General features: G+C 35.4%; 1 protein-coding gene across 1 annotated transcript in view; it reads left to right on the forward strand.

Moving 5' to 3' along the window:
- Positions 1-13610, forward strand: part of Ack (activated Cdc42 kinase) — a 93889-nt gene extending 80279 nt beyond the window's left edge. Inside the window, exons 14-15 of the mRNA XM_081741312.1 lie at positions 1530-1687; positions 6206-13610. Of these exons, the coding sequence (XP_081597438.1) occupies positions 1530-1687; positions 6206-6308 (261 nt within the window). The 3' untranslated portion in view covers positions 6309-13610. The remainder of the gene's footprint in view (positions 1-1529; positions 1688-6205) is intronic.
- The last annotated feature ends 2687 nt before the right edge of the window (positions 13611-16297 follow it).

Below are 16297 nucleotides of genomic sequence, written 5' to 3' on the forward strand. Positions count from 1 at the left end.
TAGCGAGAATTTGTCACAGCTTTTTACGTTTGGGTTTTAACTGTGATGCTGTAGACGAGGGTTGGACTTCTTCTTCTTCTTTATTATTATTATTATTATTATTATTATTATTATTATTATTATTATTATTATTATTATTAACGAAGTACGTACAGCATGTTAAGAAAAGGACTATCCAAAAGTAAAACTTTATATTTCCATTCTGTCTGCAGGTAAAGGAACCAAACTTCAGGGGTGGCTGTAAAAAATATCAAGAGTTTAAGCTCTGATTGCTAAGATACGGTGCTGACCGAACCGTTAATAAGCCGTGGAATTTGAATGCCATCTAAAAACCTGGAATAAGCTGTGGCTTTCGAAATCAGACCTTGAATTTTTTTAAAAAAAAATTCAAATTTGTAGAAAATGGGACACCACACCTTGTACTAACAAACCCTTGACGGGATAAGGTAAAAGAAAAGACCTTAAAAAGAAAATCAAATATTTTAATGTTTTCCCCGTTTTTTCTATGTACAGGTGACATCATAAGATTGAACGAAGACAAGTCTAATTATTCCACTGCACTGTACAGACCGCCGTGCCGCACTTCAGGTCCATGCCGGACGTTTTTTATGGTCATTATACGGTTAATAAAAGTTTTCATAAACTTTCTAACCGTGAAATTTAAAAATTTTGAACGGTGAAAACTGTGGAATAGCCGTGAATTCGATTTTTGAGTGGGAACTCTGCAAGACAATAATCCAGAATGCTCAAGGTCAATCAATAGATGCTGTCATACACTTTGGAGCAACGGCTTTTGATCGTCCAACAATACTACAAATATAACAACAGCCCGAAACAGCTCATCGAGCATTTTGTAAACAGTATATGGGGTAAAACAGGAAACAACACGCCACACAATCAATACCATGATCAGGCTGTCGTTGCATTTGTAGGCCTGTTGGACGATGAAAATCCGTTGCTCTAAAGTGTATAGTACTATCAATTGATTCACTTAAGAATGCCGGATTATTCTCTCGGCTTGCAGAGCTGACATTCTGACACTGTACGACTGACTGTTCGTCAATTTTATTCCGTGTACCTTTAAAGAGAAGGCAAATATAAGGATTTACTTCTGATTAGTCTATTTTTAACACCTTTTTGTAGTTATATAATTAATTTTCTAGTCAATTAAGATCATAATCATAATAAACTCTTATCAGGTTCTAAGATTTTATTGTAAGTTTTAATTTTTATGCCTATTCTTCAGATTTTAAATCGTGTTTGTAGTTCGTGTTTTTAGTAAGTTTTAGGTCATTATGAATATTCCTTCCGCATACTTAGATATTCTCTGGTATTTCCTTCCATAGTTTTATTAGCTTTCTTTAGGTCGTCCCTCCCTCAATATACCTGTAGCAAGATCATGGGGAGGTTGGAAACGTATTATTGTTACGAACATATAAAATAATAACTCTGAAATGATAAGGAAAACTGACAAACTTCATTGTGTATTGCTATTCCATTAAATATTAAAATGTTTGTATTTGTTGTAGGTGATGTCCTTGAAGCCTGACTTCCGCGCAGGGAAGATCGCACAGGTAGCCCATGATGTAGGGGACGCTGCAGAGGAGGAATGTTTGGCTGCTCTTCAGGACACAGGATGGGACACGGTGGCTGCTGCCAGGAGAATTAAATTGGATCGTCTACTCAGGTACTATAAATCTCAGATTTCAGAGTTAAGGTCTCCAGTCAGTGGGTGGTACAAACGCTCAGAAGTAGATCCCCCCATTGCTTTTTTTTTTTTTTTTTCAATAACTTGGGAGTAAATAATGCAATAATCTCGCCCAGTGATTCCCCGTATCTTCATGGCGAGAGTATTGTTTTAACATGCCCTTGGTCGCAGGCATAAGCCCTAAACAATCTCTTGGACACGAACTTGAATATTCGTTCAGATCCCACCTTTTTCTCACAAGGGCATGCTGTATAAAGACGTAAAGCAATCACAAATCGCACAAATTTTACAACTTTGTGTAAATTAAAGAGAAAGCGCACAAAATATCAGTAAAACAGAAAAATGGAATAACCCAGAATTAAGTATATAACTCTATATTTAAGAATAATAAGGTAATTTAATAAAAAAGGAAACGGTATTTGTTCCTGAATATGTAATAACGTGGGATGAATAGGAATTTTCAAGCTTTGTTCTTATAAGAGTGCAAGTGATACATGACGCATTGGACAAACGTATGCATGTTTGAACTTGCTGTTAATGGAGTTAGCTTTTCTTTTCGCCTTCCTGCTAGTTCTAATTATTATTTTGTGTCGGAGCAGAGTAGTATTGTGCAGTGCTTTATTATTAGATATTTGACAAATGAAGATCAACTTATATTAACCCGAGATTTAAAAAGCGCTTTGGGAATGGGTATCGTTTTGAGTTTTGATTATATAATTGGTGCAAGGCGTTGAGACAGAATCAGGAAGTAATTGAAAATTAACTGCATGACAGTCCACCAAGAACCTAAACCATTGAAAACAAGCAGACTGCTGTTGAAGCGTAGGGGCCGCGGTGGCTCAGTGGTAGAGCGTTCACCTCTGGTGCATGGGGTCCCGGGTTCAAACCCTGCTCCTGCCAAGTGAACTTTGTGGTGGACAAACACCGTGTGCGTGGGTTTTCTCGGGGTTTTCCCGTTTCCTCCCACTTTCTTCATTCCACCATTTCATTCATTTCTCATAATCACCGTCTCCTTTAGCCTAACCGGCATAACCGTGGGACGTAAAACTCAAAGATTTCATTTCATTTCATTTTTTTGCTGTTGAAGCACTTAATATAGGAAAATAGCGTGTTCCTGTATTCCAGCTCTCTTGGAGGCGATTTAGTGTAGTGGGGATCAGCCTGTATTACAAGGGTTGATCTTGCATAATGATCTACGCCCTCACACTCCTGCACTAAATTCAATTCCATCCATGATTGAGAGCCCACGTTAATAGTAGATCTTGCCTTTGATAACCGCGGTTTTGACTCAGGATGTAAAAGCATAAAACGAGAAGATGAGAGAATTAAGGGTGCTGAGTATGTGCGCCATCTTTTATTCTTAGCCCGTTGATTTATATGGGGAAATACTTTTCTCTTTATTTTGAATTAAATTGTAGGAATTTTAGCGGTTTTGATTTTACTGATTCCTTTCTCCAAATCTATTTGAATGTCCGTTTGTTTGTGAAAGTTAAATTCTGTTGTGTATAATTGTAATTTATGTAAATGAAACTTACGTAATATTACATTTATAAACCAAACCAAACCACGTGGCATAATGGCCTATTTGTGAGCCTAAGCCTGCTCCAGCGCCATCCGCTAGCGATTGGCTGAACTACATCCAGTCTAGCGGCGAGCACGTGGTCAGCGTCCTTAACAGGAGCATCAGGAGCTTTCTAGACCTAGTGGCTCCCCAGTTTGCCTCAGGACGCTGGGTGGACGCCGAAAATTGGGGAGCACTGGCCAGGAATCGAACCACGCGGACGTGAGTTCAACACTCCAACCACTAGGCTACTTTGTTCCCAATATTACATGTATGTAAATGGTGTTAATGATACTTTGAAAGGCAATTCCTCACATCTAAACAAGAAAAAGAGTTCATGTGGGGATGGGGAGAAAGGTTCATAGTTTCGAAGTTAGGACCGTTCAAAAGAAAGAAAGAAAAGAAAAAAGACATGCGTTCCCATTTGGAACCGTGAAACTGGTTGATCCCTAACATTTGAACCTCCCGTCACGCATTTCACCTTTACTTTCATTTTTTCCCCTCCTTTGAACCCACATTTCAATTTGAGCATATGTGGAGTTTCTGTTGGAAACATGTCTAGGAATTATGCTATGTGGGGAATTCCGTACGCACCCATCGCACATTACTGAAATACGCATTTTTCCTATACACTGATACGAATCACGATTTCTCGTGTTTGAAATAACGTGTGTTACACTGTATTTTTTCATGCTTTTGGACGGCCCTAGCTCTGAAACATGCATATGAATTTTTTTTTTTTTTTTTTGCGTGTGTTATTTTGATATGAATAACCACCTCTCGCAGTTTGTTCATTAACACTCTTCATAATCCGATTGTATTTTAACAACACAAGCAACACTTTAAGTAGATCTTAAGAAAAAAATCCGTAAAATCAAACAATTAAAATCCTTGTTCAGTTTAAAGAGGAAAAGAATTCTCCATAAAAATCAGTGGGTGGGGGGGAATATGATGGGAGCACTCAACACCCTTAACTCATGTTTATTCATAAGTGAAAAGAGATAAAAGGCAACTTACCACAATCATATATAATGTTATTCTACAACAGAAAATATGAAACTGAAGAGTTTTCACTATTGCCATCCATAGAAATTACAGTGTCGCCAGAATACCAATTCCTCCAAAATTTAAGTTAAGGCTGCGACTAGAGGAACGAACTCAACTGCATTTGATTACGTATCATGTTGTTTTGGAATCCTATGAACTGCTTTTTAAATAACATTATTATTTAATTTTAATAATTGTATGTTAAAACTGTTTTGTTTATTACAAACTAAGTGCAACTATTATTTAAAACACCCTGGCCTGCCCGACCCAACTAATTCTTTCTTCTCCACACCCACATTTCGAAGGCTTCCAGTCGATTTTCATCACTTTTACGTAATATCTACGTTTCCGCCCCATACAGTACAACACTCTACACGAAGCATTTTATGAGTCTTTTTCTCAACTCTTTATTCAAGGTCCCACAAAACAGGCTTTTCTTCGTCCTAAAGGCTTCTTTCGCCATTCCTATCCTTGCTTTTATTTCACGTTCGCATTTTAAGTGTTAACTATATTTATTACATATGATTATGTAAATTACCATAATGTTTTAATTGTTGAAGGTGGTCCCTGATCCGTATTTATAGCTATAGCTACGATATATTATGATACATTGATATTAAAATCTTCTTTCTTATTTTGAGTAATAAAATAGTCAAATACAGTAACCACCTTGCCTACGATGAAGATATCCATAGAATGCTATTACTGCTGTAGTGTACAAAATGAAACTACCATCTAAGGAAGGCTTATCTATATAGATATTTTTTAGATATAAATCTTTGGGATGGGGTTTAACATTTGTCCTTAAGAATCAGGAACTTTTCTTTCTTTACGAAACATGAAAAATCACGAATTGGAGACAGGTGCGGCATTGTTTGTGGACAAGTGGGAATGTTATTAGGTAGACTGGATGGGAAGGTAACGTTCTGAAACATGATACATTGACACCAGATGCAGATATCCCACGGCTACCATAAAAAAACAGTCTTCTGGCATTATGGCGTAATATCGCAACACTGACGATACCAGTGTCGACATATGTACCTAAACACCATCTATTCTATGTATAGACTCTTACAGACTGACTTAAAAATTACTGAGGAAAATAATATTCTATCTGGCCCTGACAATAACTTCCTCAGTGATTTACGAATAACATTCCTAGTAGTCCACAAACATTGGCAAACTTGTCTCCAAATCGTGATTTTTCCTGTTTTGCAACCTGCTTCGCATGCTTCTGGCATTCGAAAAAATAAATGACTAACCACCTTCCCATGGTTTGTATGTAATAATGTTTACACAAACAGGCCTCCTTTGAGGGGCAGTTTTGTTTCATTTGCACTTAATGGTTCAAAAGTTGCGATTTGCCAAAAATTCGGATTGCGCGACTTTCCAGACAACCTATAGAGGTAATTAATAAAATTGACTGGAAATAGAGTAATAAAACTATTAGGAATAGATTAAATGAAAATAACTATTTTCAAGATTACAGTTTCCTTTAATTACAAATTATTTTAATGTTGCAAGGTTCTGCATTCAGATGAATAGTATTCGAGATAGGTAGTTAAATACTTGTGTAAAAATATTCTTCTAGACTCAATCAGCCGTATACAGAGTAGTGTTGACGTTTGATTAGCGTCATACTAAAGGCCTGACTACTACAGGAAACATATGTTAGTCGAATTCTTTAGTATGGCATTCATCACGCGTCAGAACGTCTCTGCGTAAGACCCAATATGTTTAAAATACTAATAGGGTACATGAGAGAAACGTTTTTTTTTTCTTTCATTCTTTTTTCCACTGCTATTTGCCACTGTAAAATTAAGTTATTGTAAACATAGTTCATTAGATGCGGACTTTTTTTTTTTTTTTTTTAATTTTATTTTCAGGCTGGGTGTTGCATCTAGAATCAACTGTGAAATGGCGTTGAGAAATAGTAACTGGAATTTAGAAGTAGCTGCGTCGTCGCTTCTAGAAACTGATAAAAGTTGACGTCGTCAGTAAGCTGTAATTTATGTAGTGTATTTCATAATTCTGCCAGTTTGTGTATTATCTTTTTGTTGTAAAGTTCCCTTTAAACACTGGCTGACGTATCATTTACCTGTTGTGTATTAAGCTGTTTGTTTTACGTAACGTGATTAACTTTACTGGAAGTCTTTATTTCAGTTCAAAGACGCGGATTGATTATTAATTATGTGTTGAACACAAACTGTTGTTGTAGGTCAAGAAAGTGGCCTCAATATATTCAACCAATTTGAGAAATAGATACTGCTTATATCGTAGTGAGGCAAAAATTGTGTATCTCATGTTTTGCTAGGAGACGCTAGTGACAGAGTTAGGAGTTCTGGAAATGTGTATGGATAAGAACTATTTGTAATGTTCAGGTGGTTTAAAGTTACTCGTTATATTTATTTGCAATATCATTTTAGTGAAACCTTAAGGTTAATGAGTTTTCTGTACTCTTTTGTACCGAAGTGTGGAACTTACAACTATGTTAAGTGTGGAAAAGAACTCAAAATAACAGGTGTCGTAAGATTGTGCATTTGTAGCGTGAATGCAAAGATGGTAGATAGATCTATATTCCTTGTGGTGTAGCACAAAACGAGTAGTAATTATTACCCGTTTTCAATGACGACGCCAGTTCTATTAATTTACTAGCTGGAACCGCCCGTCGTTGTTGGGTCCCTTCAGAACGTGGATAAACAGAGAAGAAAAAAGTTCTTTAAAAAAATTCTCCACAAACATTTCATTACCTGGATATTTATCCTCTGATGTTACGTAAGCCCGCATAGTACACGTGTATTGCGGGTTGCATATAAACACGGCGTTCCTTTAAACAGCTAGAAGAAACGTGCATAACGTTTAACTCCCCCCTCCCTCTTCCGAGCTAAAAATCGAAGAAACTGCTTCGTATGCGATTAGATGTGGTGAAGATCCATTTGTGCACCAAATCTGGTGGATTCTTTCTATGCGAAAAGCTAATGACACACACACGCATTATTATTATTATTATTATTATTATTATTATTATTATTATTATTATTATTATTATTATTATTATTATTATTATTATTATTATTTTATTATTAAAGATTGAGAAGTCGATGGAATTAGAGGGGTACGTGTAGAGCTAATGTAATGAGCTCGTGTCTCCTCTGAACACTCGGATCGTTTCTATTATCACTGATATGAGAGAGAAAACTTCAATTTGCGGGAACAAAGCTCTGCAATCGGCAATAACAAAAATATCAGTTTGTTTAATGAAATGTGTTAAGAATAATAAATCTTATTTGGAGTTCCAAATTATGTCCAACAAAATGGTATGCAATAACTTTCACTGAGAAGTATGAAATTAAATTTATACCAAAGCGTCCCATTTCTCAACACTTAGTGCAAACATTTCAGCAATAAATTCTCGCCTATTAAAATATACATTGCATGAACAAATACAGGGTGTTGCCGAAAGTCTGGATCGAGCTAAATATTTGAGAAACTGTAAATGCAGTCGATCCGAAGGCAAGGAAAGAATCGAAATTATCCTTTTCGCGATTAGGATGTCACTCATTGGAGATGGTTGCTATTATTGCTGAACTGCGTCCTCCAGCCAAAAGGATAATATCGATTCTTTTCTCTCGAGTTAATATACCGTCCTACCTACAAGAAAAAAATTTTAAAAATAGACAGTCAGTTTCCGTCCATACAATGCTGTACAAATAACAAAATTTACATCTAAAAGCTAACATAACCTATCCTAAATCCATTCACAAGTTAAAAACCCTTTCAGATTTTGGAAAAAAATAACTTTACGGTTAGATTTCTCTTAGAACGAGGATGTTGTTTAATATGTCACACGACCATGTTGCTATTTTAAATAAGTTGGTTCCAAGATGGCGGACGATAACCTTAACCACGTCATAATGTTTCAACCTCCCACCAACATTGATCCCAGTTGCCTTCGGAATGCCTGCATTTACAGTTTCCCAAATATTTAGCCCGGTCCAGACTTTTGGCCACACCCTGTTCATGTTTTTAAAATGAATTTTCTCTGTAAAAGTACTGTACTAGTAGAAATTGCTCTTGAAGCTCGTTGCATAATAACTTATATCATTCTATAAGTAGTACTAATCCTTGAAGTAAGGAAACGACAAATTATTACGAGGAAGGTTCATCAGAAATGTAATTCTTCGAGCAACGTAAATTTTAATGATAATAAAAAAAAATGTACTGATCATGGCGAGAATTTATCGCTGAAACGTTTGTAGTAAGTGTTCAGAATGTAGATGCTTAGGTAAAGGGCTTCTTCTTCTTCTTCTTCTTCTTCTTCTTCTTCTTCTTCTTCTTATTATTATTATTATTATTATTATTATTATTATTATTATTATTATTATATATAGATCCTGTTCTTTGATTAAATAATGTGCAAACATCTAAGTCAATTAAGTAACTTATTAAATATTGCGTATATTGGAAATGTACAATCTTATTTTAGAACTAGCAAATAAAAACTGGCCACTCATTTTCCCTAATAAGGCCTTATTTTTTCTACCACACAGGACATTTTGCTATTTCAAGCTTGAGGTAACTATTTTAATTAGTTAAAAAAAGATCCGCAATATTAGACCTGCCTTCATGTATGGACTAGAGTATTGCTTTTTTAAAGAGATGAATTACCACCTTTTTTCTTTCTCAAGGCTGTACATTGTAACTAACGTTGGAAGAGAAAGCAGTCCTCTATTGGTTGCATGTTAAACAGTGTATTATTTTAGTTGCACAAAAGTGTTCAAAAGATGTGTCCTTTTGATAAAAATAAGCACCTTTTCTTTTTGTTTAATCTCGGTGTTTGTACGTATATATTGATTTAAAATAACATTAAAGTAAATCTACTGGAACTAAACGAAAATCTGTCCTTTCATTATGAAATTTTTGGAACAAGAATTGCTTTTTGAGTAACAATTCTTTCGAATATTTCCGCGTAACCACCTGTAGGGTTCAGTCCTTTTACCCTTTTGTTAATAATTTCGTGATGAGTGGACAGATTTACGTATAAATTACTTTCTTGTGTTAAGATACAATAAATCACAAAGCGTTTTATAAACAACGATATTGTCGTAAGGTTCAGGTGTTACCCAATTTTGTAATGATTGTACTCACATCTTTATGCCCCATGGGCGGCTAGTGAAGACTAAATTTTCACCATAAATTAAACTTAACATAGCCAAGGACTAAATTAATTTTTTTTGTACTTTTTTAAACTTAAAACTTTTAATATTCAGGGTTTTTTTTTAACTCCCCAATTCCTAATGAGAAACATAACAGACTTACTGGTATAAATAGTTTGTGCTAATGCAACTTTTTTCATGCCCCTGATTCCGTAGCAGTGTGGGTCTTATCAAGTGGTAATACTAAAGATTTTTATAATACAAGGAAATTTATTTGTAAAGTTTGTTGATTACGGCTTTTTAGTTCAATGAACATGTCACAAGTTGAAATGGAATATTTGTACAGTCAGCAACAAAAGTTCTTTCTCTTTGATAAATTGGTTTCGTAAATAACTTCTGAATGGAAGGTCAATTTGAGTTCAGTTTTCAGTGAATTAAAAAGAATAGAATTTTCTGTACGTTCCAGCTATACCACCGTTATTCACAAAATAAATATCAAATGGAAAGAAGTTTTGTCGTTCACTCTATACTCATGTTAGAACGTTGTACCATGTTTGAGAAAAATCTTTTTCGAAATAGTTTACAGGTTGTTGATTGGCAGATTTTAACTTTATTTTTTGCTGTTTGTGAAAGGAATGTATTTCACTATTTTGGAAAAGGGAATTTATCATAAAATATCTCTTTCGCTCAGACTTTAAGACATATTTCAGGGTTGCTAAATCTTATTTGTTCGTTAATATGAGATGTTTTGATAATATTTCCATGTCGGGCTATTTTTGTAATATTTACCGAGTATATATGCACCTAAAAAGCATAAGAAATTGTGATGCAATACTGTGTTTTATAATGACGTAATCATTTCTCGTCAATATTGAATTTTATACAAGAAGGAAAATTAATATCCTATAGTTGTATACAGACAGTTAACAAAATAATGGATACAATAGCAAAATGCAACTTACCTTATTAATACGTTGTTGGACCATTTTTAACCTTAAATTTAGCTTGTATTTGTTGCGGACTTGATACTCATGAAACGCTTCCCGAGGAATAGTGGACCATTCTTCATGCAATGCAAAACACGGTTGATAAAATCTGTACCGGATTTGGTACTCTGAAACGCCATACATATTGAATGATTCCAGGAGAGGTATTCAAGTTCATCTTGATGCTCCTTTAACGACGCCTGAACACGTCTGGCTGTGTGTGTTGGCGTACTGTCATGCTGGAAGACGGTGTGGTGTTTTGAAATAACGTTTGTACTACAGGATGCAAGGAAGTAGGTTGTCAGAGCATGTGCGTCTTTAAGCGTCCACCACATCTAAACTCATCTTGTCGGAAAGGAGGAGAAAGGTACCTCATCCCATCATATTACTCTCTTTTAAACATCGGCTGTCCATGTTTTACGTTCCCAGTACCATCTTCGCACTACCGCGTTGGCAGCATTGATCTAAGCATTCAAAGTAACCCGACCCGACTTATGAGGTTATGCAGCGTTCATGGAACTGTGGAAATAGGTGTCACTCCATATGGTGATTGAGCTCTGTCGTCAATGTTTTGCATTAACTTTACAATTATCTGTGAAACTTCATTTCAATGTTCGGTAATTCCTCTGCAAGGGTGCCCGCAGGAGGGTTCTAGGGCGCAGATTGCGCCCGTAAGAATATTGGGCGGAGGGGAGGAACATTTGTTCATTGAAAATAATCAAATTGGAGAACGGTAAACTTAAGGAACGAAAAGTACACTTAGGAAATGTTTTATTTGGATGATTCCGCCCAAGCCCTTGGGGAAGTGGGAGATGTGCACACCTGTTCCTCTCACGGCTAGGTTTCCGTCCAGCATACCTCTTCTCTCATAATGTCTGTATGCTAATAATAGTTCCTCACATTGGACACTGTTGTTCTTAATACACGTAACATACTGACAGTCTTAAATACACTTACCTCAAATAACCATGCTGTATGGCACTACACTACCTTCCGTACTACTCACTGTCACCCAACACAACACGAACACAGTACAGTCGTAGTGTACGAATGCTCAGTTTTATTGACACAAAGTATTCCCCTTCTATTTATAATTTTCTGTATATACATCATGCGTTTTTGAGTTTGTCTTGAAAAGTTTTAACTGATGAAATTTAGTTGTTAAACCTACAATGGGCGGGTTGGAAAAAGTGACACGAAAGGACGGGATGGGTGTAGGAAACCCAAGACATATTGTGTCAATCATACATGTAACACTTGTCAATGTATGATAAAAAATTATTTTTATTTAAAATATTAAAAACTACTTTTCTCAAGTTCTATCTTTATCTTTTACGTTTTCAAGTGGTTATAAAATGTCGTACATGTATTTCGTTGCTAGTAATGTTGGATCTTATCATCATTACATTTACACTTGGAGAAAATTATAGTTTCTTTATGGTTATACACGAGAAATGTCTCCAATTCTTCCACAGAAAAAAATGCAAATGAGATTATACAAATAGGGACATAGAAACATAAGATAACGCTAGTGGATGGAGTGTATCTCACAAACCAAAATAAACTCTTTCTTGTGCACTGACTAGCAGCAACTGAAGTTGAATACATACACAGTATACATATACTTCAAGTATACATTGCTACCCTGTCCGGATATTATCTGAAAGGTACAGAGACCACGTCGTTGGCACAGTTTTAAAACTATGAAAAAAATATTTGAATTTACCGCATGTTAGTGGGTCTGACAAACCCAGCCTGTCCGTTGTAGGTTAAGATATGTAATATTCTTACCTTAATCTAGTTCAGTGGTTGTTTTCACATGAATGGTATTTCGTAACACTTCCGTTTTGTATCTTTAGCTGTTAATACTTTTCAGGATAATGTAGAATTTATTGGAGAACTTGAACAGTGCATTCATGTAACGCAGTATTTTCTTTTGTTGCAATGCATTTTTTCTTTTTGCTCTACATGTCTGTTACTACTCTCATTACACTTTCTCAAACCTTGGACCATGGTTCTTTAAATTGTCTTCAGCATTAGGATTCAGAGCAATGGTTACATTCTCGCTGATTGATCCAACTTCTCACATCAGATTTCAAATTCCACACAGTGTCTCAGAGTCTTCGAGATTAAGATCAGATCAGGATAATATTTTAAGCATTTGTCATAAATGTTGTATTCTCTTCATTCTACCCCATCTCCCCGTTTTTCGATATTTATAAACTATTCTTTAGACCAGTGGTTCTCAGACTTGTTGTTACCGCGACCCACATTACATATTAAAACTATTTTGTGGCCCACCTACTTGTATTCAAATACACATCGTGGTGAATTCCAAACCAATTAAATTTTGTAAGTCATATTTCTAATTTTTTCATAGAAAAGTAACACAGAGCTAACAATATTCCCAACGCAATGCCCTACCCCCGTCACAGATTTTGAGTCATCCATTCTCTTTCCATCCTAATCCAGCATCTCTTCTTATTGTACAATCACGAAAGAAAGTATTCTTCCGTTGACAAAATTTCTTTTCCTAATAACTCAACAAAAAATAACCTATTAGAGTATCGCTTTTGGCAAGTTAAGAAGTTATAACTAATCTAAGGATAGCAACAAAAAGATCCAAATTAATTCATTTGTTCCCGAGTTATTGACAAAAGAAAATTAGCCAACTGTCAAATACTTTCTTTCCCATGTGTACAACAAGGCAGGGCTCTGAGCAATCATTTACTCTTCACCTCATTAACAAACGCTTCGAATTTTCATTTCCTGAATGGTACTTACTTTATAACATATGTTTCTGCATCAAAATAAAATTTTCATACTTAATTTCTCGCGACCTACAAAAGCATGGCCTGCTACCCACACTTTGAGAAACACTGCCTTAGACGCATATGCACTTACTTTGCTGTTAAGTGCAGAAAGAATTTGTAGCCGATACGCATGAACTTGCTTTGTTTCGAAATAGGTGCCCGTGGTTTCATGTACAGATGGCGAGAACGAGTAGTGTAGCAGCACGGAGTAATAAGAGTTTGCGGGACGGACTGCTCAAATCAACTTCGTGCCTTGCGTAGCATAGAATCTTTTTTGATATTGCTGACCGGTTTTGGAAATTAATATTTTCTACAAACAATAAGCTACGTATATATCTTATATAAATAATTAGGTTTTATATTCATGAAAGCGACGCAAATGTACTGCAGGTTTCTGAAACTTGTACTAACATCAGGCAAAACAAAGTTATGCTGCACAACTAAAACAGTGTTAAGGGTGTTTCAAAATGAATATCGGGGTTTTTAGGCCTTGTAGTATTTATTACATTTATAATTATAAATAATACATCAAGTGAAAGATCAACTCAGGCAGTTTTTGTTACAAGTGTTTAATGTGAGCACCATTTGTCATGGCACACATCGATAAGCGAGTTCTTTCCAAACTTTGATCAGTGTGTTTGGAGGAATTGTTGGAACAACTGCGTCAATCCTCTTAAGTCGGGTACGTCAGCTGACAGCGGAGGCACATACACTTGGCCCTTTATGAATCCCCAAAGCTAAGAATTGCATGGCGTCAAATCTAGTGAACGTGAGGCCATGTGAAACAAGTTGTCATCCGGCCCCCTTGCAGCCAATCCAGCTGTCGAGTACCATGTCGTTTAATCAGTCGCGTACTTCGTTATGCCAGTGAGGCGGCGCTTCATTTTGTTGCCAAATAAAGTTCTTTGGTTCACCTTCTTCTGGTTGAGGAAAGAGTCATAGTTGTAGCGCATCAAGATAAGCAAAATGTAAAATACAAAAAGTTTTTTGCTCACTAGTCATCATCTTTGCTACTAGCGCTCTCAAACGGCAGACAGAGGAAACAGTGTATGCGCATGTGTGCGTATAAAACTGATTTGTTCTTTCATTTGATGTATTATCTACAATTGTAATAAATACTACAAAACCTTAAATTCCAGATATTCATTTTGAAACACCCTGTACTTCTATACTGAAGATTTGCTAGCTACACTTCTGGCGAGAACTTGAAGATATTTCCAAACATAAATACGTTTTTTTTTCTTTCTTTTCGTCCTCATGCATCACTGATATTATACGGGGCGGGACCTATTCTTTACGTGACTTAGAAACCACAACTGGACTTAAGTCCGGTCCAACAGGTGGGTGAACAGACCATATAAGGTCATCTCACACAGAACATATCCTTATAAGAGTACACGACAGGTCCTGGCTGGAACATAAATACTCTTTGCTTTTATTCTATGATAATCATATGTTGTTGCGTATAATAATATTCGTTACGATGTAGTAGCTGTTATTCTTTGTTAATATTCCCTTTTTTATTTATTATTATTACCATTTTTTCTTTTATTAAATGTGTATAACCATCGAAGCTTGTAATTATATATAAATATAATTGTGTGAGAAGCATATGTTTTTGCCGTAGAGAAATGATGTATTCGCGTAGTAATGTATTGTTCAAATGTACAAATTCATTCTGTAAATTTGCTTGGTGTATTAATTACAAAAATAATGTGATAATGGAGAAGACAATGTCACAAGTCAGCAGTATTTGTAGAATATATTCTGTGATGTGATTAACTGTAAGAGCAATTATGATAGTGTGTCAAGTACTTGGAACATTTGTACTGTCGCTGTACATTTTTTTAGAGCATTTACTATATATAAAAACTTATTTATTGAAAACAAAAAAAAAAGTGTTTAATTTCTACTGTTCGATCAGAATGAATGATGAATATGGTTGCGCCCACATAATTGTGAAAGAAAACTATTGAGGCATAATATTTAGAAATTACGCCAGAGCCATGATGGCTGATAACTGTTTGTATGGTGTAAGGTGGCCAGACCTCTCCTTTTTCGTTAAGTTGTCCGGTGCCCTGAGAAATTAAAACGGGACGCTAAATGTTCCTTTAAAAAATAATAATAATAAGCATCCCGTTTTTGGTGGCTTTTAGTTGCGTAATATTGCACCAAGTGTTATTTTAAACATATCTCTTGTATGGACTAATACATTTAAAAAAGAAAAAGAAAAGAACAACCCTTCTACAAGAAATTCAGTCAACAACAACAATATGACATTCAAGTGACAATTGATTCCTCTAATCCTGGACCCTATTAAATGTTAAAATGCAACGTAAAAATTAAAATTGTTGCGTAATTGAAATTTGAGTTAAAAATTGGTTATTTTGAACAGCTTTATGAACTACCTCATTGACATGAATAATAATAATGATGATTATGCCTAGTATGTTGTAAAATTATGCCAGTTTGCGGAGTTTCCCGTTGTTTCTCTAAATCTGATCACTTTCCTGTAGTGTATACCGTATTGACCCGAATGTAGTCCAAGATTTTTACTTCAATAAGTTTCTTAAGGTACTACAAGTATACTAGTCCTTTGCACTTGGGGAAAAAAGTTTATTTCATACCATACAAGACTCTTATCTGTATCACTCTCTCGCGATCATTATTTAGCGATAGATACATGACATAAGTATTTTCGAGCCCGTGTCAAGTAAGCGACAGTTATGAAAACATCTAATTATTGTGGATGACTGTACATGGGACGTTGTTTAAATTGTCAATGAAGGTAAGAAAAGGAAATAATGATGATTGAGAGTAATAATCACCAAGAGAAAGTGCAATAAAGACAAATTCCATTCCATTCGGCATCTGTAAAATGCCGTGTAGTTTGGCCCAAACATAAAGATTCAAATGGCCTGTTCCCTATAATTATCCAAAATAAAGTTGTATTAATGGTAATTTATAACATTTGAATGATAGTGGAAAAACATGTTGAGGTTTTTTTCCTTTCGTTGAAATGC

Source organism: Thermobia domestica, chromosome 15, assembly GCF_964235325.1.
Source record: "Thermobia domestica chromosome 15, izTheDome1.hap1.1, whole genome shotgun sequence".
Classification (NCBI taxonomy): domain Eukaryota; kingdom Metazoa; phylum Arthropoda; class Insecta; order Zygentoma; family Lepismatidae; genus Thermobia; species Thermobia domestica.